Source organism: Schistocerca gregaria, chromosome 4 (genome assembly GCF_023897955.1).
Source record: "Schistocerca gregaria isolate iqSchGreg1 chromosome 4, iqSchGreg1.2, whole genome shotgun sequence".
NCBI classification, from domain to species: Eukaryota; Metazoa; Arthropoda; class Insecta; order Orthoptera; family Acrididae; genus Schistocerca; species Schistocerca gregaria.
In genome coordinates, this window is record NC_064923.1 from 367,445,893 (window position 1) to 367,469,496 (window position 23,604).

Consider the following 23,604-nt stretch of genomic DNA (forward strand, 5'->3'; position numbering starts at 1 on the left):
TCTCGAAAATTCACAAAAATCCATGTTTTTTTGCTTTGATACACAATGGAATTCAGGGTTATGTATTCCTGGCGGAACTGTGAACCACAATCAATGATGTGCTACAAAATAAATTACGTATCCAAAACACTCGTATTGATAACTTACGAAAATATAGTTTTGTAAGTGTCTAAGAATTTTCAAAAATAACCATTTCTCATGTAACTGTACAATGAAATTAGAGAGTGATTGTTTTGAGAGGACAGGCCTACCATTCTCAAAAATTTTAAAAGAGTGTAGTTAAGTTTAAGCCTATAATTGACAATAACAGTATGAGTTTATTGTGGCACACTCAGATGTTCTAAATTTCACAGGATATCACAGTACAAACGGCTACTGCTTATGCAGGAGCAATGCGATCAGTAAAATAAGTGAATCTAGAGCTTCAAATCGGCACGTGGTTCTTGTACATGTGGTCTCTCACAAAGGAAAATTCTGAAGTCAGCTTTTGTATCTAAATAATTGTGTGTATGGCACAGATTTTTTACTTAAATGATTCTGAACGCACGTATGCACTGACATGCCAAGGAAGAACACTGCAATGTTAGTTTATCAGTATTTTTTTCCACATAAAACTTGGCACAAGCACATGAAATAAATCACGAGCAGATGTAGGCATAGTCTGAGTAGCAAGCAAAACACAGTTTATCAGATAAGGCTCACAGACATCAATGTAAAATGATAGCATGGGAAAACACTGAAGTGTTTAGAGCAGGTTGTAACCAACCTTTTATTGCCCAAGGCAACAGACTAATGATATGCTACCACAAACCTAATTCTAGGTGGCTCACACCATTCCAAATCCCCACCAGACGTCATTACATTTGCACAGGTTGCTGTAGTTTTTTCCATATTTGTGTCTGGTGGGGCTACTAAAGTTGTTATGTAATTTTCAACTGTTACACTGTCATATGTCCATGTGATTTTGTATCTCTCGTATTTTTAATATCCAAACCTGAATATGATTAAAGTCACATTTGAGAAGCTACTAGCATTCAAAATTAAACTTCCAGACTGATAAAGTGATTTTATGTCACCAGCGATTCAGTCAATATCCTCAAAGAGAAATAATGGGAAGAAGAGTGAAAAGAAGTTTGCAAAATACATAGCGTATTTGCAACTTTTTATTTTTTGCGTAACATTTTTCTATATCATTTTTAATACCATTTCTCCTAAAACAGAGGAGCGTAAAGTTAAATACAAATAGAATGAAAGTATAGAAAACACTTGTCATTAAACTGCCTCTAATTGTATATGCACTCCTTCCAATCTTTTGAAAAATTTTTGGAAGTAGCTGCCAGTAAAATATTGAGCCTTTTTTAAAGAACAGAATCTATTAATTGTTTTGTCTCCACTTGTAAATGAGGTGGATAATTACTGTAGAACACACCAAAAAGTACAGAAAGATTAAAATATAAATGTATTTATTTACAGTATATTGGATATAAAGCTACACAGTTTTTATCCTGGGGTCTCTCTCTCTCTCTCTCTCTCTCTCTCTCTCTCTCTCTCTCTCTCTCTCTGTTCACTGGTTCTGGTTATCAGTGTTCACTAGTAAAGGGACTTAGTGCTGCATTCATAAAACCTTACTGCACTGTCATCAGTACACTCGGTGTGATTGGAGAGGTGTCTGATGATAATCTGAAGATAGTCTGAGGACAATATGAGATCAAGCTCTGAGTGAGGTGACTTAAAGGATATGTGGACCAATCACAATCGCAGGCAGTGGGGTGATGCAGATTTGATGTTCTCTGGTGGCGTATGTAGTGGCACCTGGCAGCATCTGGCGAGCCCACTCTAGTGGTGGCTTGCACCAGCTGATTTAAACGTTTCTTCTGCAGAAATTTAAAGCAACACATGACATGCTGAGTGCGGTCATTGAAGGCATTGTCAATACTGCATTCCTCCACCCAATTGGTGCACCTTCATCACATAGTATCAGTATGGGTAACAACATGGGGGAGCTCTCTGCTGTAGTGCTGCTGAAGGAATTGGCTGTGGCACGATGGCAGATGGTTAATCAACTACCGTCCTGACATTCACCTTGCTAACCACTGGGAACATCTGACAAAAAACTGTAGGTAGGATGTCCATCCAATGGAGTAGGTGTGTGCAGTGTTGATGCTGTGGATGCTGAAGGCTGTATGGCTGACACAGGCTCAATCTCCATGATTGATGTTGAAGTGAATGCTGACAGATGCTACAGCAGCTGCTGTTTAGGTGGACAGAGGTCAACTTCCATGGCAGAATCATCTGACAACTCAAGTGCCAGAATATCAGGCACTGGCAAGGCACCTCAGGGGTCAGCAGTCTGGGATCACAACAATAACAAAAACATAGTTGATTTACATGACAAAGGTGAGCGCCTGATTTGCTGCAAACATTATTATGAACTCAGCCCATCATCTGAGTTGTGAGGTGTGCTAAACAGACAATAGAAAACTTTGTCTTCAGGCAGAACTTTCGTGTGAAGTTGGCATCTGAAGCAGGCTGTCAAGAGTGAAACAGTTGCAGTAGAGTATGGTGATGATGACCACGTAACATTTCTGCTGATGAAGGATTGTGACAAGGCAGAGTGCAAGAGGTGCTGAGAAACGACAACAAAGTATTTTCTCTCAAGTGCTAAGCATGAAGTCTGGACATTTACCCCTGTAACTGTGAACAAAACATTCATCTTCAGCCTCTCACTGAAGACAGAACTGTGCTGTTCGGATATCATGAATCCCATTTTGTTGGTAAAATTGTTAAAATTCCAATGAAGAAAACTGCAGACCATTGTCCAAAGTGTTGTGGCAATCCTTCTAAACAAAAGACCAAAGCAAGTAGTGTGATAGTGGTAGCAACAGTTGCCAAATTCAGTGCAATGACCAGTGGAAATCTACTGTACACATTGACGATAATCAGCCACCATGTGGTTCAGAAAAAAAACCAGCAGAATCAATGTGGGTGTGTTGCCAAGGACTGTCAGGTCAAAGCCAATTGAAAAAATTCCTGGCATGGCACTGGTTGGTTATCTACACATGTGTGTCGCTGGGCAGTCACCTGTTCAATTTTTTGCTTGTCAAGACCAAGCTAACCAAGCTATGTACAATGCTGGCATGCTAGCTACTTAATTCTAATGATTCCCGAAGTCTTCTAGGTAACAAATTCAAAACATGTTGGTATAATGATGGAATCATGACTCACAAATATACATTATTAACATACAATGAAACCACAGCATTCTGAAGAGAAAAGCTGTTGCATTGTGCATAGTACTTGCAAACTACTGTGTTTGAAATTGATTTTGGGTTACAAGGCCAAGCCATCTGAATGTAATAACTGAGAAATCATAGTGATTGAGCCCGTTCAGTAGTCATTGAAACTGGGTGACAATCAGTGGGAATTCCTCACAATTCTTGCAAATCAGATTGACCAATTTGAAGACAAGAAGCTTCAGATCCATCAAACTCTGGATCATTTTCCATGTGTGAGGGAAAGAGAGTATCTGCATTTGCATGCTGTTCCATAGAACGATAAAGAAGTTTGTACCAATAATTTGAAAGAAGTAGTGACCAACAATGCAGCTTCTGTGCTGTACAATCAAGCACATCTTTCATTGGGAGAAAAAGAACAGACAATGGCTTACTGATGACATTTCCTGATGTCATAGATTATGGCTAAGTCTTCCTCTTCCAGCTGACTGTAGTTGACCTGGGTCTTGTTCAACAACTGAGACACGAATGCTACGGTGGGGCATTCAGTGTTGCTAACCTTGTGAGTTTAAACTGTCCCTTTCCAAGTGGCAGTGCATCAACTGCAAGTGCTACTGGTTTTTGTAGATTGAAATGAATAAGGCAGCTAAGCAACACATCTTTCAACTTTTGAAATGATTGTTTGCATTCTCTAGGCCAGTGGAAAGATACATTTTCACACCAGACACTATGTAAAGGAGCAGCAGTTAGTACTGCATTCAGAATAAATTTGATATGGTAAGTCAATTTGTCCAGAATTGTCTGTAGTTCACATAGATTTTGATAATAAAGAAATCTCCAGATAGCCTCTAAATGATTAATTAAGGAACAAGTACTGTGGGTGTCAATGAGATGTCCCCGGCATTTAATTTCAGTATTGGAAAAAAATGTACACTACTGTAAATTACACTTAAGCCCTGCATTGGTTGTTACACATTAAAAAAGAGACTCCAGATTTTTAAGATGGTTTTCCAGTGTCTCTCTGGACTCAGTGATGTCATCCAAATAATTTGAACATGACAGAACTTTCAATCTCACTTGGTCAAGAGATCATTGGAATAATGTAGAAGCAGATGTGCTTTCGAAGGGACACATGTGTTGACCACTATAACTGGTTTTGTTTGCTCATCCTGGGGAAGTTGAAGGTTAGCATCGGCTAAATAAATTTTAGAAATAATCGTCCAGCAGCTAGGTGACATTAAATTCCTCAATATGTGGAAACGGGAAAGTGTCAATAACCATTTGAGTGTTAGTTTGCTTCTTTAAAGTTGGTGCAGAGCCTGATTTTCCCATTCTATTTTCTAACAATGGACCAGTGGAGATGCCCTTTGACTAGCAGAAATAGGTTTCAAGATACCAGTTTGTTCTAATCTGTTGAGTTCAAATGCAACTTCATTTGCAAATGATACGAGGCACCACATGTGCACAGTAATGCTTTAATTAAGCATTGTCTTTGGGCATAATATGCACTTGAAAATTCTTTGTGTGACCCAATGTGCCACTGAACAAATGTCTGTATTGTTCACTCAAATGATGAATGCTGCCATGGGAAACTTGTGCATAAATAGTACGCACATTGCCCTGAATATCTAATTCAAACAAATCAGATGCATTGATGCTTAAAATATTGAGATTTGAGTGTGAATGAACTACTGTGAATGGAACTGAAGCAATGGTATTTCCATATTTTACTTGCAAAGTGCACATCCCAAGAACAAAGATACTTTCACTGTTGTAGGCTGTGAGATGCAGACATAATTTTTGGTGCTAAGGGTGTCCCAGTTGGGGCTGTGAGATGCAGACATAATTTTTGGAGCTGAGGGTGTCCCAGTTACTCATAAGTAGTTTGATTAATCAGTGTTGCTAAGGAACCATTATTTAGCTGAAATGGTGTGAAGTGATTACAAATCTGTAAAGATATGAATAGTTTGAGGTTTGTTCTCTGAATATGGCTGTCATTTCTAATTTTTGGAAGACTGCTTTTGCTGTTTGCCCGTGTGAGGGGAACTGATTTGAGTTAGCCAAGTTTACTAATGCATGCTTTGCTTTACAATCCATACACAGTCCTTGTGAGTGTTGCTAAGAGGACTGAAGGGGAACAGAGTTTGCTTTGTGCTTCTTTTGCAGGCATGCATGTTGTGTTTGTCTGACATTTGTCAGTGCTGGCATTCCTCTTGGTGGAGGAAACACTGTTGTGGTCACACGTGACATAACACTTGTCACGAAACTTCAGAGTTTGACTGTGGCTTGCAGCTGTTGTCAACATGAGCTATGTTGGACAGAGCCCATTTTGATCTATGCCTGGTGAATGTTGCAACAATAGGCACTTTAAAGTCAATATCTGCAGAGTCTTGTAGTTTCAACTTTTAGTTGGTTCAGTATGCAAAGATGTTAGAGCTATTTCCCTGAAGCCAAGTAGTCACAAATCACAAACTTGTAGCCTGAAATGTCTGTTATATCAATTGATGCATGAACACTCTAGAACACTTACAACACTATACAAGGGTTAAAATATAAATGTATTTATTTACAATATATTCAATATAAAGCATACATAACTCTGTATCCCAGAGTGTCTCTGCAGTATTTTACTGCACTGTCATCCCTGGGCTCGGTGTGCTCAGAGAGCGGTCTGATGATCTGTTCTGCTACTCCAGTTGTCAGTATTCACTGGTAGTCATAGTAGCACTGGTGCCAAGGTAGGTTCATATGTTACACACTAACTTTGTGCTAAGTTCATAAGATCTCACTGCACCGTCATCCCTGGGCTCAGTCTGATGATAATTTGTGGTGGTGTTCACTTTACAGACAGTAAGGTGATGTGAATTCAGCATCCTCTGGTGGCATGTGTAGCACCATGTGGCAGTGTCTGGCAAGCTCTACCTAGAAGTGCCTTGTTGTGGCCAATTTAATTTTTCTTCTGTGGAGACCCAAGTGCGCCGAGTGCAGTTAATGAAGACACTATCAACAATACAGACAGTATCTCAATTTGGCTCCTCTGAAGGGCTCGTGACAGAGAATACCAAATGAAGTTTGGGCAGAACTGGACTTTGGTATATTTTTTAATATTGCCAAGGCCATTGATGTGTGAGAGTGCAGTTCTATCTGCGAAACCACAATGCTATCGCATTAACAGCATCTTTCTTGCATGGATGGAATCACACTTTGCAAACTGCTCCTCTGCAGTAAAACTAAACTCACAGAGGCTTTACTCTTGCTATGAACATACATAAACAACATTCAAAAGATTTTGAAGAATTATTCCAAATCTGTAATTTTTGTTGACAGTATAATAATATTAATGAAAAGCCTTACCACAGCCTACAACATATATCCCAGATGACAGTTGAACAGGTCATAATTAGTTTGCAGAAAATAGGTAGTTCCTTAAACTGATCAAAAAATGGAAAACATTTGCATGTTTCCAAATATGCTCTACTCTTTCTTATTTTCATAACTAAGTGAGAAATATAATCAAGGCAATATATTTGCTACACAGTTTGTCTTGAGAACTTATTCTTTAAGACAAGAAAGATAACACAGTGGTCAGCACACTGGCATCACATTCAGGAGAAGTGGGATTCCATTGCCCTTCTCACTATTTAAATTAAGATTTTTGATGGTTTCTCTAAACAACAAAGTTCCATTGAGGATCACAGTCAGATTCTGTCCCCAATGTCACCTTGCGGTGTGTCGTCTTTCTTCCAAGGGCCATACTTTAAATTCACTGTGCATTTATGTTACACTTTCAAAGGGGTAATACTACGATCCTAGTTGTGTGTCTTAATTCTTTGGGCAAACTCATTGCAGGTTATTCTGAATACATACTCCTTCACATATTATGGTTGTTATGGTTTCCACTGTGTAACAAAAGTGGAAAAGATGAGGAACAAAACGGTTAAGATGGTAACACATGAGGTACCCCTACAGGACAAGATTGAGGAAAAAGATTAATATGGTGTGGACATGTGAATAAAATTGATGAAAAGAGGGTGCCTAGGAAGATGTACAAGGTGAAAATGCTGGCCACAAGACCAAGAAAAAGATCAAGGGAAAAGTGGCTAAAAGATGTGGAAGAAAATGTTCAGAAGAGAGGTGAAGACTGGGGGCTACAAGACCAAGGAAAAGGCCAAAGGAAAAATGCTAAAATATGTGGAAGAACGTGCTCAGAAGAGAGGTAAAGACTGGGTCAGAAATGAAACAGAGAGGTTTTGAGAAGACCATGGAAGCTGGAGAGGTTTGTATTCAGATCCTGTCAGTGGCAGTATACTGTACAGGATTATTATTATTATTTCTTTCCTTTCTCAGACGTAATGTCTGGTTAAAAATGGAAAGTGACACGGACCTTGATCAAGCGTGACTTCCTTTTAACTGTACGGTATATGTTACATTGCATTTAAGAACTTTCAGGTAATTGAACATGTATCAATAATTACAGATTTCTGTAGTTGTATATATATGTTTCGATGTAGCTGTATTGCTTTGATGTACTGGTGGTTATTGTGTGGTATGGCTCCTGTAGTTGATAGTATAATTGGTATAATGTCAACTTTATCCTGATGCCACATGTCCTTGACTTCCTCAGCCAGTTGGATGTATTTTTCAATTTTTTCTCCTGTTTTCCTCTGTATATTTGTTGTATTGGGTATGGATATTTTGATTATTTGTGTTAATTTCTTATTTTTATTGGTGAGTATGAGGAAAAAGATTAAAATGGTGTGGACATAGAAACAGGCATCTCTTGCTTTGAGAAGCAACTGAAAGAGTAGAAAACATGTCTCACCATTATTATTATTATTATTATTATTATTATTATTATTATTATTATTGATTGACAGTCACTTTTGATTGGCCTTTTCACATATTTATGCAAAATACATTTCATTTATTTATGTTAGGATCTCCACATAAAGCATTAATCCTCTACAGATCTTCCTGCATTTTGCAATAGTTTTATGGTGTAAAGACTTTTATATGTACAAGGACATCATCTGCAAACAGCCTTATGAAGCTTCCAATATTATCCAACAGAAAATTATTATTTTATCATGAATGGCAATGGCCCTATAACACTTCATCAGTGTATATCTAAAGTTAGTTTTACATCATATTGTTTTGTCTCATTAAGAATGAAAATGTTTTAGATGTTGTAGCTTACAAACAGACCTGACCTTATTGACACTGTCACTATAAGTGATCATGAAGTTATCATAGCAACGAAGGCTACTAAAGTTAATAAATCCATTGTGAAGGCTAGGAGAGTTTTGTGCTCAAAAGATCATATAAGTAGTTATTAGCATTCTGCTTGGGCAGTGAATGGGATCATTTAATTCCAGTATGATGGATGTAGAGGAATTATGAGCAAAGTTTGAACTGATTGTAAATCATACTCTGGGGAGCTATGTGCCGAGTAAGTGGTCTGCGTACAGAAGAGACCTATTGTGGTTTAACAACAAACAGGTATGTTGTTAAGAACATGGAAATGTTGACAGGCGAAAGTTAGTAGAAACTCATGCATGTATAAAAAGATGGTTTTACGAGTCATACAACAGCTTCCACCATCACACTATTAAGTCACTCATTGAACAGTCTGCTGTGCCAATAGAAGACAGCAAATGATAAACTGAAGTTTCAAATTTCGCATTTAAAAATCATTCATGCAGGAGAATTGTATAGACATACCACCATTTGGTCATCATCCAAGCTCCTGTATGCAGGACATAGAAACAGGCATCTCTTGCTTTGAGAAGCAGCTGAAAGTGTAGAAAACATGTGTCACCAAGTCCAGATGGAATCCAAATCCAGTTTTACTGAGAATACTCTGGAGCATTGGCCCCTTACTTAGCTTGCATTTGTTGTGAATTTCTTGCCCAGTGCCTTTAAGAAAGCACAGATGACTCTTGTATACAAGAAGGATAAAAGAATGAAGCCTGCAAACTTACAGACCAATATAATTTAACATCAGTTTTTCGCAGAATTCTTGAACATATTCTAAGTTCGAGTGTAATAAATTTCGTTGAGTAGAAAAGCTTCTGTCCACAGATCAACATGGATTTAGAAAGCATTACTTGTGTGAAACTCATCTTGCCCTTTTCTCACGTATACTATCCTTGAACCATGGATGAAGGGCAACAGGCAGATTCCATATTCCTAGACTTCTGGAAAGTGTTTTATACAGTACTCACTGCAGACTGTTAACGGAGGTCAAAATATATGGAATAGATTCTCAGATAGGTGATCGGCTGGAAGACTTCTGAAGTAATAGAAACCAATTCTTTGTCTGGACAACAAATGTTTGTCAGAGACAGGGGTAATGTTAGGAATGCCCCAGGGATGTGTGATAGCACTGCTCATGTTCTCCGCATAAATAAACTATCTGACTGATGGAATGAGCTGCAGTCTGCAGCTTTTTTCTGATGACAACATAGAGTATGGGAAATTTTCATCATTTAGTGACTTAGGATGATACAGGATTACTTTAGACAGAATTTCTATTCGGTGTGATGGATGGCAACATGCTTGAAATGTAGTAAATGTAAGTTAATGAAGATGAGTAGGAAAAACAATCCTTTCTCATGTTTTAATACAATAATCGTGGTGTGCTGTTTGAGTCAGTCACATCAATTAAATAACTAGGCATATTGATGCAAACCAATGTGAAATGCATGGTCCGGGTTGGCAGTTGGGAGCTCAGTGTTAGATATGTGACGGAGCCCCTTGCTAGCTGCAAGAAGGGGAAGAAATCCAGTTGTGCTCCATGTGCACTCTGAGTGTGGAATGGATCCTTTTGGTCCTTGTAGAACTTCAGTGCAGAGCTCAGCAGAAAGTCTGAGTCAGAGGCTCAGATGGTTCTTTGACTGTATAAACTGGATATTTCTTGACTTGCATCATTAGGGTACAGAGGGGGTGGGATCCGCATAATAAATCAGGTATCTACTACACATGGAATGTGGATATGTAAGTAACAGGGGCTGTTGGGTTAGAGGGTCTCAGAATGTTCAAACAGGGGTACAGTCACAGCAGAAGATGAGGGTAGACTTAGAAAACATCGATATTATGACCTAAAAACATTGGTACTATAATTATAAATTGCTGTAGATGTGCTGGGGAGGAACCATAGCTCAAGGTGCTTATAGAAAGCACTGAAGCAAAAATCATTGTATGTAATGAAAGCTGGCTGAAGTTGAAAATAAGTTCAGCTTAAGTTTTTGCTATAGGTCTAATGGTGTTCAGAATGGATAGACTAAATTCAAATGTTGGGATAGTGTTTGTCACTGTTATAAGTAGTTTATCTTGAAGTGAAATTGAAATAGATGGTTGCTGTGAGTTAGAACAGTTGGAAGTTATGCTCTGCAGCTGAAATAAATTAATGATTTATTTCTTTTATCAGGTGATGCAGTTGAGGAAAGATTCGAGGAAAATTGAGTTGCATTTCAGACAGGTATCCGACTCATACAATTATAGTTAATGCCGGCTTCAACCTACCCTTAATATTTTGGATAAAGACATGTTTAAAATTGGTGGTAGGCATAATACATTGTCCAAAGTTGTACTAAATGCTTTCTCCACAAATTATTTTGAGCAATTAGTTCATGAAGTTAAATGGTTATGATAGCAAACTAGACCTTTTAGTGACAAACAGCCAAGAGCAAGTAAGAGAGTGATGATGGATACATGAATTAATGACTTTGAGGCCATTGCATCATGACTGAATACTGTAACATCCAAACCCACCAAAAATAAATGCAAATATATCTATTTAAAGAAATTGAGCAAATTAATAAGAAACAGAACAGATCCCATCTAGCACAGAAAACATGTGAAGACACTGTTAAGGAGGTCATTTCAAGAAGGAATGCAAAATTTCCAAGAATGACAATGGTGTTCAGTTGCGTGATACTTAGTATGGACATCAGTCTGAGATGCTTCTAATAGTTTCCACAATGAAACCCCATCTTGTAATGTGTCAAAAAATCCAAAGACATTATGGTCTCATGTAAAGCGTACCTGCAGCGAAAAATTGTCAATACCTGCACTTTGTAACAGTGTGTCTATGTTACTAATGATATTGCCACTGAAATTATTTGGTGTTGACTGCTCAGACAATCTGTAGTTTATTTCTTGGCATGGTGCATAATCACAAATATTTTTCTACTTTTCTTAACATTCCTCTCATGAGCTGTAGTAACTGATGTTATAACAGCCTTACAGTCACAGATCCCATCTTCTATGTTATCTAAATCGACAAGTTTGGGTTTGTTAACTACTAGATCTAAAATGTTGCTCCCATGAGTCAGTTCTCTTACGTACTACTCAAGGCAAATTTCAGTAAAAATGTTTAGTACAATATCACTCAAATAGCTGTCCAGTCCATAGCAGGTAAGCTGAAATTACTGTAACATGATCGGGACATTTATGTGCAGTATTCCACAGGTTTTCTCTGAAGCCATCTTTCATCACAGCTTCTGAAGCGAATGCTGTATAAAAGCACCTGATTACTAAGTTTGACCTGCCTTCCATGCTTACCTACAATCAGAGTATTTAGCATTTGGAATAGCTTATAATCTCAATATGGACTATAAAAATCTTTACATACCTAAGGTGTTCAGTCTATCCTTGGAATATATATTCCAATAATAATTTCTCATTTCATCCAGTTTTTTGTGTTATTATGAGACATATTCTGGGTATTTGTCATGGACTGCATTTAACTAGTATTACATTAACAGTCTTAGTTTTTAATCTACAAGGATTGATGTTCCCTGCTACAATTATTTGTCTGTCATACTCCTGTCTCTGAGGACTGCACATAATTAATCATTGAGTGACACATACTATTCTACATTAGGAGCTGCTTCCTGTGTTTAGTATATGCCTGACTTCAGAGAAGGCCACTGAAATTATCCACCCAATAGCAGAGGTCAAGAAATACATAAATTTCTGCCCTTCACGTGGCCCAAAACCACAACTGTTACAGTCTTTGGGTATGGTGCTGCAAATCATAAGCGGCACTTCCAACCCACATGCAAGGCTGGCTGCTTGCACCAGTTCATCCAGCCATCTAAAGGAAATGAATGTTGCAATCATCTTTTATCCCAACATGAACTACGATTATATTTGAATGAAAAATTGTTGAAGTGTAGGACTCCGAGGAACACTACAAATAAAATAAAATTTATGGTTAAACTGTAAGTCATTACTTTAAGAAGGATCTGGATGGACTGTTCAGACTACTGATACAGAATGTTTTTGCTCCTTTGCTCATGTAAACACCTTCACTTCACCAATTTTGAATGCTATGGAAAGTTTAATGTCATGTTTGGGTTGTTAACAATGATGAGAAAGGAATGGTGGAGGCTGAAATCTGGTGCTGGCACAGAGCTTGCTCTTTCCAATTAATGCATTGGAAGCTACTCAGTGTAATCTCTACAATTGATTTGCATATAATCTTACTCCATGAAACAGTGCAGAAAAGTTTATTAGGATTAAACTTAGGATGTTGGTCTAAGCTTGAACAAACATGTCCACATGTTATACTGTGAATTGAAATAATTACACACACAATACTAGGAATGTCAATTATGAACGCCAGTATCAGTTACATAAATAGAGACTAAAATATACAGCTTTTAGAACTGTGATTTTAAAATATCCTACTTCAGTAGAAATATAATTTAAGCGTTTGTGGGAATGTGAGCATCGCTAACCAGAAAAAATAACTTGCATTCTAATCTCTGATGGTTGATGGTAGCAGGGCAGTTCGCTTTGTGACTCGGGTTTGTTATGTCGTGTATCATTGTATATATTGAGTTACTATAAAATGAAATGTCTTGTGAACTCGTACCATTGTGGCGTCTTATCATTCATTATCAATGTGTACCAGAGTTCTATACATTCTTTTCTTGTTTATTGTTATGCTCCAGGATATTTGGTATACATTCTAATGCTACAGAACATACTTTGCAGTAGTTATGAACTAGTGTTATCTCTCTTTTAGGTCTAAATGGACATCTGTTGTTGGACTGGAAATTCATGCTCAAATTTTATCAAATTCAAAGCTGTTCTCTGGAGCAGGAACTGAATTTGGGCTGCCAGTTAATACAAGTGTTTCACTGTTTGATGCAGCTATTCCAGGAACCCTTCCAGTAAGAAATACTTTTCATTTTTTATATACTCCTATGAGAATATTTTCATTGTCAGTAATAGTCCAATTGTAATTTTGCAGGTTCTGAATCGCAGATGTGTTGAAGCAGGTGTACTGACAGCTTTATCCTTATCATGCAGGATAAATGCGATGTCACTGTTTGATCGTAAACATTACTTTTACTCTGATCTTCCAGTAAGATATATCAATTTATTAATTATTTTGACATTAATGCATGTTAGCATTTTTAAGTGTCAAGATGGTGTACTGAGTAACGAAACAAAGCAGTAGGCTCTGCCAGAAATATCGTCTCTTAGACAGTGTGTTTAATAGTGTATTTTAATATGGCAGATTGCCATCTTAGGCAATTTATAACACTTAAAACACTTGATAATGGCTCTTTGAAGCTGAAATCATGATTGTGTAAGTGTAATGTAATGCTGTAAATAAACAACAGTCTAATGGCAGAAATGACTTTAAAGAAATTGGATAATTTATTCAAGAGAAAGATCATCATAAACTGAGCAAGTTAATAATGTGTTGGTCTACCTATGGCTCTTACACAAATGTTATTTGGCTTGGCACTGATTGATAGAGTTGTTGGATGTCCTCCTGAGGGATTGGGTGAAAAATTCTGTCCATTTGACACATTAGATCATCAAAATCCTAAGGCAGTTGGAGGGCGACAAATATAAACAAATGCACTACACCTGACCATGCAGACTGCCTCTGCAGATTTGACACTCGCTTCAGCTGTGACGCACTTACGTTGCATTGAGACTTGCTCGTGCGCAAACTGATCTCATGGCTTGGTACCGGTGCATCAGGTTGCTTATCCTCTTCAAGTTGCCACAGATTACCATTTCGTGATAGTGCCTGCACGTCTCATCTACGCCCGGATGGCTCTTGCCTCTTTGTTTATGATGTGCAACTAAAATCATACCTTCTAGCCAACAATGGAGCCAATGTCAGCATGATTCCACTGTCTTTTGCTCCTGCTATATTTTCACAGTTCCACACATCCAGTGACTCCTTGATACTGGTGACTGGCACTGCATCGATCGCCCTTGATCGTTGCAACCACACACCTATGCCGCGGATCTTCTTGGTGGCTGAAACAGTGGAACCTGCCATATAGTCTGTTGGTAAACTCAAGAACAAGCAAACGAGTGCCCTCTCTGCCTACCCAGGTACATCAAAAGGTGATTGTACAGATTGTTTCGTAACATAGTACTGCCACTGCCATGCCGAGTGCTTTAAATCTGTGGCAACACCGTGTACAGATACATTCTGACAATGTTTATTTTTAGATAAATGGATTAAGAACATAAGGAAAAAAAGACAATAGATTATTCTGAAATACAACATTATAGAGTTGTTGTTATTGTTGTGGTCTTCAGTCCTGAAACTGGTTTGATGCAGCTCTCCATGCTACCCTATCCTGTGCAAGCTGCTTCATCTTCCAGTACCTACTGCAACCTACATCCTTCTGAATCTGCTTAGTGTATTCATCTCTTGGTCTCCCTCTACGATTTTTACCCTCCACGCTGCCCTCCAATACTAAATTGGTGATCCCTTGCTGCCTCAGAACATGTCCTACCAACCGATCCCTTCTTCTGGTCAAGTTGTGCCACAAACTTCTCTTCTCCCCAATCCGATTCAATACTTCCTCATTAGGTATGAGATCTACCCATCTAATCTTCAGCATTCTTCTGTAGCACCACATTTCGAAAGCTTCTATTCTCTTCTTGTCCAAACTATTTATCGTCCATGATTCACTTCCATACATGGCTACACTCCATACAAATACTTTCAGAAATGACTTCCTGACACTTAAATCTATACTCGATGTTAACAAACTTCTCTTCTTCAGAAACGCTTTCCTAGCCATTGCCAGTTTACATTTTATATCCTCTCTACTTCGACCATCATCAGGTATTTTGCTCCCCAAATAGCAAAACTCCTTTACTACTTTAAGTGTCTCACTTCCTAATCTAATTCCCTCAGCATCACCCGACTTAATTCGACTACATTCCATTATCCTCGGTTTGCTTTTATTGATGGTCATCTTATATCCTCCTTTCAAGACACTATCCATTCCGATCAACTGCTCTTCCAAGTCCTTTGCTGTCTCTGACAGAATTACGATGTCATCGGCGAACCTCAAAGTTTTTATTTCTTCTCCATGGACTCTAATACCTACTCCGAACTTTTCTTTTGTTTCCTTTACTGCTTGCTCAATATACAGATTGAATAATATCGGGGATAGACTACAGCCCTGTCTCACTCCCTTCCCAACCACTGCTTCCCTTTCATGTCCCTCGACTCTTATAACTGCCATCTGGTTTCTGTACAAATTGTAAATAGCCTTTTGCTCCCTGTATTTTACCCCTGCCACCTTCAGAATTTGAAAGAGAGTATTCCAGTGAACATTGTCAAAAGCTTTCTCTAAGTCTATAAATGCTAGAAATGTAGGTTTGCCCTTCCTTAATCTAGCTTCTAAGATAAGTCGTAGGGTCAGTATTGCCTCATGTGTTCCAACATTTCTACGGAATCCAAACTGATCTTCCCCGAGGTCGGCTTCTACTAGTTTTTCCATTCGTCTGTAAAGAACTCGCGTTAGTATTTTGCAGCTGTGACTTATTAAACTGATAGATCGGTAATTTTCACATCTGTCAACACCTGCTTTCTTTGGGATTAGGATTATTATATTCTTCTTGAAGTCTAAGGGTATTTCGCCTGTCTCATACATCTTGCTCACCAGATGGTACAGTTTTGTCAGGACTGGCTCTCCCAAGGCCGTCAGTAGTTCCAATGGAATGTTGTCTACTCCAGGGGGATTGTTTTGACTCAGGTCTTTCAGTGCTCTGTCAAAGTCTTCACGCAGTATCGTATCTCCCCTTTCATCTTCATCTACATCCTCTTCCATTTCCATAATATTGTCCTCAAGTACATCGCCCTTGTATAGACCCTCTATATACTCCTTCCACTATTCTGCTTTCCCTTCTTTGGATAGAAATGGGTTTCCATCTGAGCTCTTAATATTCATAGAAGTTTTCCTCTTTTCTCCAAAGGTCTCTTTAATTTTCCTGTTGGCAGTATCTATCTTACCCCTAGTGAGATAAGCCTCTACATCCTTACATTTGTCTTCTAGCCATCCCTGCTTAGCCATTTTGCACTTCCTGTCGATGTCATTTTTGAGACGTTTGTATTCCTTTTTGCCTGCTTCATTTACTGCATTTTTATATTTTCTCCTTTCATCAATTAAATTCAATATTTCTTCTGTTACCCAAGGATTTCTACTAGCCCTCGTCTTTTTACCTACTTGATCCTCTTCTGCCTTCACTACTTCATCCCTCAAAGCTACCCATTCTTCTTCTATTGTATTTATTTTCCCCATTCCTGTCAATTGCTCCCTTATGCTCTCCTTGAAACTCCGTACAACCTCTGGTTCTTTTAGTTTATCCAGGTCCCATCTCATTAAATTCCCACCTTTTTGCAGTTTCTTCAGTTTTAATCTACAGGTCATAACCAACAGATTGTGGCCAGAGTCCACATCTGCCCCTGGAAATGTCTTACAATTTAAAACCTGGTTCCTAAATCTCTGTCGTACCATTATATAATCTATCTGAAACCTGTCAGTATCTCCAGGCTTCTTCCATGTATACAGCCTTCTTTTATGATTTTTGAACCAAGTGTTAGCTATGATTAAGTTGTGCTCTGTGCAAAATTCTACGAGGCAGCTTCCTCTTTCATTTCTTAGCCCCAATCCATATTCACCTACTACATTTCCTTCACTCGAATTCCAGTCACCCATGACTATTAAATTTTCATCTCCCTTCACTATCTGAATAATTTCTTTTATTTCATCATACATTTCTTCAATTTCTTCGTCATCTGCAGAGCTAGTTGGCATATAAACTTGTACTACTGTAGTAGGTGTGGGCTTCGTATCTATCTTGGCCACAATGCTGTTTGTAATAGCTTACCCACATTCCTATTTTCCTATTCATTATTAAACCTACTCCTGCATTACCCCTATTTGATTTTGTGTTTATAACCCTGTAGTCACCTGACCAGAAGTCTTGTTCCTCCTGCCACCGAACTTCATTAATTCCCACTATATCTGACTTTAACCAATCCATTTCCCTTTTTAAATTTTCTAACCTACCTGCCCGATTAAGGGATCTGACATTCCACACTCCGTCCCGTAGAACGCCAGTTTTCTTTCTCCTGATAATGACATCCTCCTGAGTAGTCCCCGCCCGGAGATCCGAATGGGGGACTATTTTACCTCTGGAATATTTTACCCAAGAGGATGCCATCATCATTTAATCATACAGTAAAGCTGCATGTCCTCGGGAAAAATTACGGCTGTAGTTTCCCCTTGCTTTCAGCCGTTCGCAGTACCAGCACAGCAAGGCTGTTTTGGTTATTGTTACAAGGCCAGATAAGTCAATCATCCAGACTGTTGCCCCTCTTCAGGAACCACACGATTGTCTGGCCTCTCAACAGATACCCCTCCGTTGTGGTTGCACCTACGGTACGGCTATCTGTATCACTGAGGCACGCAAGCCTCCCACGAGCGGCAAGGTCCATGGTTCATGGGGGGGGGGGGGGGGGGGGGGGGGCATTATAGAGCAAAAAATATTAATGAAGGAATAGAAGTCGGGATTCTATTAAGACATAGAACCGAATGCCTGTCCATTTGAATTTACTTTCCTCTACTGCTACTTGTAAAATGAACCCCATATAGTGCAATCAATCTGTAGAATTTAAGGCTTGCTCTTAGTCTGTGTTTCTACTAAAAAGTAGAAGTTTTCTTTGAAGTGCAAGAAATTTATAATTTCACGTGTTGCATTAGTCCAATTCGCACTACTTTTTTTGTCACTGTCTTCATGGAAATGTCTTTAAAGTAGCTGTAAAGTGTTATGCATATTGGGTATTTAGTCTATTGTCAGCTGCCTAAAAGGTTACATATGTCTTGTTAGTATCAACAATTATTTGTTTCGCATATAAATAGATTAGAGTATCTTTATTAAACATTTTTATAAGAATGGGATAAAGTATCAAATTTTTAGGAATGTTAAATATTGCTTTTGGCAAGTCTGCTATGAGTAAAACAAGGCCATACAAGAAGTACAAACATTTCAAAGCAGGCCTTAAAAAGCAGTGGTTTTACAAGAATGGATGAGATTAAAAATGGATAGTTGAGAGAGCTATAAACTATCCCGAAGAAACAGTTCCAAGTGTTTTGGGAATTGGAAAAAGTGCTAGCATAAGTGCATAGTATGTAATGAGGAATATTTAAAAGAGGATAACATTGCTTTAGATTAAAAAATAAAGTTCTTACCAAAAAATACAAATTAATCTGTGAATGTACCTCGTACATCAAGATTTTTATAGAAGCCCAGAATTGGTGTACATGTTTCAAAGGAAATTTCAGCAGTGTTTAGGACAGCTATTGCATATATGTTTTAAGAGTATGTCTTAGAATTAGGTGAGTAAATTAGGTGAGTAGAAACTGAGATAGAGATTTAGTGACAGAATACATTCAAATTCTGCTGTTCCATGGGATCATATTCTATTATCAAAAAATTAATTAATTTTCCTGTGAAGTTCTTACATTATTGTTGATTTTGTACAACTAGTGATAAAGGTATTTATTGCTTTAGAACATATTTGACTGCATTTATCTTGGAAACCAGTTTAGCACTTTTGCTACCTTTTTTGCGAGTACGTAGTTGAAGGTTTGTTATGCTCCTTGTTGTGATGTGAAGTGTTGTCCATAACAACAACACAGTTTGGCAGATTCAGAGTTACTTTAGTGAATATCCAATTTGAATAATTTTCGTAGTTCATTTGCCCATGATAGGCCCCAGTTGCGCACCCCACTTTATCCACTTAATAAATTAACTGTGCATTGGTTAGAAACCCATCTTTTGATCCAGTATTGACTACAATGATCCTATTGCTTCCACTAACATTGTCCATAATGCCATCAACACCAGGACCCTGCCAACATTTTGTTGTTGTCCGCACAAGTTTCATCAACATAAAAAAAGTGTCTTCGTAGTTCCCTTAATTTCCTCACTTGCATCAAGTACTTATATCACCAGTCAATTATATCCATCCTCTGTACCAAAGTCTTTCATTTATGTACAGATCTTTTACAGATAAATCCCATTTCACACAGTGTCTTGTGTGAAACATTTTTTTGCGAACGAAAATGGATCTTTTGTTTTATGGCAGTAAGTAATTTCCTTAATGTTGGCAGTATTTTTTGATTTATGCAAAAGTCCTCCATCATTTGTCGAATTTCCTCCCAAAATTGTTAGTTTTCCTTCATGGCGATTCCAGTAACTGTGGTTTATTTTCACAGTCCTTCCCCACGAATCCTATTGTGACAAGACTGACATTTGCATAAATTGCATCTCTTTGATTGGGACTGGTAATATTAGCCAAGAGCTCTTGTTGTGTCGCCTCTTTAACATTCACTGTAATATGATTAGGGACAATCAAACACTTATTACTCCACAAATACCTCTTTTTCCTATTCTGCACATTTTCTTGTAATACAGGATGATTATCCATATCTTCTGGATACCAAAGTATATCAGGAAGTATACAAAGTTAACTGATTAATGCTGGCAATTAAGTTCCCATGAACAGAAGCAACTTATATCACTGCACACTGATCTACACTGCTAGTCCGGTTATGGGCAAATAATTTTGGGTGGCCCTGTTGGCCAGTGGCATGATCCTTGCAGGAAAGGCCACTCGTCCCACCAAAAACGCTGCTCACTCTCTTGAGTTTACAGACAGACTACAGGAGCCTACTTCCTCAGGCACTACTATTTACTGCAAGGCCTGACCTATGTTTTGCTCCTGCACCGCATTGGCTGACGACTAATCAGTGGCAAGATCAGTGACTCCCTACCTGCTAAAGATACACAGCTGTCTCCTACTTTGCAGTCAGAGATGTCAAATGCTTCTGGATGAGCTCTGCATGACATGTGCCATGCTTTCCAAACTCCTGCATTCCAACTTGTATATGCTAGTGACCAACGACCTTCTCTGCTCATGCATCGCCAAGACATCTAGTGAGCTTCATGCGGCTTAACAGATACTCACAATTCTGCAATGTCTACACCCATTGCCCGATGATGAAGACATTACGTTGGCCTCAAAACAGGTCAGTCAAGTCCCGTTACCTAATTGTGATCGCCTGACCACACTCAGTGTTATTGATAGTGCCTCTGTGACTGAGTCATCCATTGACAATGGTGTTACAATAACACTATTGCTATGCCCTCAGCTCACACTTCACGCCAGCCCTTCCGGCCACAAACTATTGGTACCATCCATGAAGGGGCAATTCATTGCATCAACACCACTCCTGGCCCACTAGTCCTCTGTCACCCCCACCACCTACCTCTGCACAAACTCAAAGTGACAAAAGCCAATGTGGATGAACTCTTGTGTGTTAGTATTGGTATTGTATGACAGTCTGACAGTGCCTGGGCTTCTGTTATCAAACTCGTCCTCAAAAGGGATAATACTAAGTGATTCTGTGGCAATTATCGGTATCTCAAGAGCCGGACTATAACAGACAGCTACCCTATACCAAACTTACAAGACTTCACACACGAAGTTTCTGGTGCCACTGTATTCAGTGTTGTTGACTGTAAAAGGTGCTATTTACAGACTTCTGCGGCTGACGAGCCTATACTAAACCTGCAATAACCACACCATTTGGTCTGTTTGATTTTTTATTTATGCTGTGTTAGTTAAAAAAATTGGACGAGGCCTGGCAGAGGTTTATTGATGGCTTTCTATTTAACATGTCCTTCTGCTATGCTTATCTAGATGACGTGATAATTTTCTCGCAGACTCGCAGTGAACATAAGATTCATTTATGCACCATGTTGGACAAGTTAGCAGCACCTGGTTTCATGATTAATAACGATAAATTCCAATTACGCTAACCCTGTGTCACCCTCGTTGGACATTTATTTGACACTTTGGAGATATGCCCGATGCCGGAAAAAAGGGAACAGATTCACCTCCTTCCTTCCTCTCTCCTCGGACTATCAAGAACTACAACATTTCCTCAGAGACATCAGTTTTTACAGGCACTATCTCACACATGCTGCTGAAACACTCTTGCCTCTTACTGAGCCACCACATGGCAAGAACACCACCAACAAATGATGATGCCTGACATGGATGCCTGAAATGCAAATGGCCCTCGACAAAATTAAATCCGACCTCACACAGGCTGTCACCCTCGCCCTTCCATCACTGGATGCACACCTCATGATCATCGCAGACACCAGCGACCATGCGATGGGCACAGTACTGCAACAAGAGATCACTGCTGTAAATTAGTTGCTGCATTTCTTCTCTCGGAACTGAGCGGTATTCAGAAGAAGTGGTCAACTCTTGGTACAGAGCTCTTGGCCATAAATGAGGTGGTCTGCTGTTTCCAGGATGACATTCAAGGACGCCCTCTAACCATTTACACTGACCAAAAGCCTCTTGCAGATGTGATCAAAAACCCTTCTGTTAATGCCACACCAGGTGCTTTCACCATCTCGACCCGATCTTTCAATTTACCACCAACCTTGGACACACTTGAGATGTGGAAAATGTAGTCACGGACTACCTGTTTTGCTTGGCAGCCACATGTACTCAGCTGGACTTCGATCTACAAGGGGTACATTCTTCAGAAGTAACACATAACATACATTATGTTAAAGTTATAAGCATCATGCTCAAGGCAAATAACAGATATCATAGATCCATGAAGGACTTACTCTATGATTTCTGTTCTTTGACCCGAGCTTCTTAGCTCGTAATGAATGCTTATATTTTTAATGTAAGTTATGTGACGTTATTCCTTCTGTAGAAGATAGCCCTAGTGGTATTTAAACCTGGTCAGTATTTATTACTATAAACTTTATGGAACCAATTAGTTGTTTACATCATTTATTGAAAAAAATTGTAGGAGTCACATCTATTTCAGCTGTAGTTGAGTGTAAAAAGAACAAAGAGTATATAACAAAAAAAGGCTCCCTCATCTGTCCTTTCCATTTGTCTGCCTTATTTGCGTCATCTCTATTTTCAGGCTGGCTACCAAATTACGCAACAACGCCTTCCACTAGCTCAAGGTGGGCAAATAGATTTCCATGTTTTTACCCAAGGTGTGCATAAGAAGCCTTATAAGAAAACAGCAAGGATACATCAGCTGCAGCTTGAACAAGATAGTGGAAAATCTCTTCATGATGAAATTTTGAACAGGTATCATGAAAGCCATTAATCTGTTTTCATCCTCCTCCTCCCCCCTCCCCCCTCCCCCTCCCCAGCTCCACCCTCCCCCCCCCCCCCCCCCCCCCCCCCACATGTCTCTCACTCATATCTTCAGAGTAACCCAAACGCAAAAGCCGCTAAATGCATTTTTTGTTGATTTTGAGATGGGCTTACTGTCACATAGTTTTTATTTAGCACCTACATGAGGGAATAGGTTTCAGGGTGCAAAGCCCACTATAGGCCATTGAAAACTGCCGTAGAAAATTGTTTTCAGTTGCAAAAGCTGTTAACTGCACATTGTCTTCAGATGCAAAGCCCACTAAATGTCCAAAGCTTACATAACCCGCCAAGTTCAACAGGCATGGTGGTCACCATGCCATGTCCAGATGAAAAGCACACCAACTGACATCAGATTTACCAATCTAGACATTAAAAGCTACATTTCAGTTTGTTATGATTAGAAGAAATATTTTTCACATTCAGAGTTAGGTTGGCTGCACTGTAGCTAACACATATGCAACAATGAAGCTCACGCAGCCAGTGCACTTTTGCAATATATATGCCTGGCGAGTACAGACTTCTGCATACTTTTCAAGACCCTTGACATGGCCGCCACCTTGGGTTCAACTCCAAAGTTTCAAATGGGAATGTAGTCATGTGACATATCAAACAGATAGAGAATTTCACTAGAAAAACAATTCCGTTGTTATTTTAAACATAGCTTTATTCATTCTCGCGTTATAGCCAATTACGTGCGGCAGCAGTGGGACACTCAGCAGCTTGAGTATTACGTACTGAGAAGTCATAAAATGGAGTCTGAAATGGTGCAAAGTGACTATCCCATGCCTGATTTGTTACATGTGTTTAACTGTTAGG

At 38.9% G+C, this 23,604-nt stretch overlaps 1 protein-coding gene across 2 annotated transcripts in view; it reads left to right on the forward strand.

Moving 5' to 3' along the window:
- The window catches only part of LOC126267296 (glutamyl-tRNA(Gln) amidotransferase subunit B, mitochondrial), a 138,598-nt gene that overhangs the window by 37,127 nt on the left and 77,867 nt on the right, over positions 1-23,604 (forward strand). Inside the window, exons 2-4 of one of the 2 annotated variants that reach the window (XM_049972372.1) lie at positions 13,270-13,417; positions 13,498-13,611; positions 22,547-22,719. In XM_049972372.1, the coding sequence (XP_049828329.1) occupies positions 13,270-13,417; positions 13,498-13,611; positions 22,547-22,719 (435 nt within the window). Of the gene's footprint in view, positions 1-13,269; positions 13,418-13,478; positions 13,612-22,546; positions 22,720-23,604 lie in introns of both variants that reach the window. The other variant, XM_049972373.1, reaches the window with a different exon arrangement.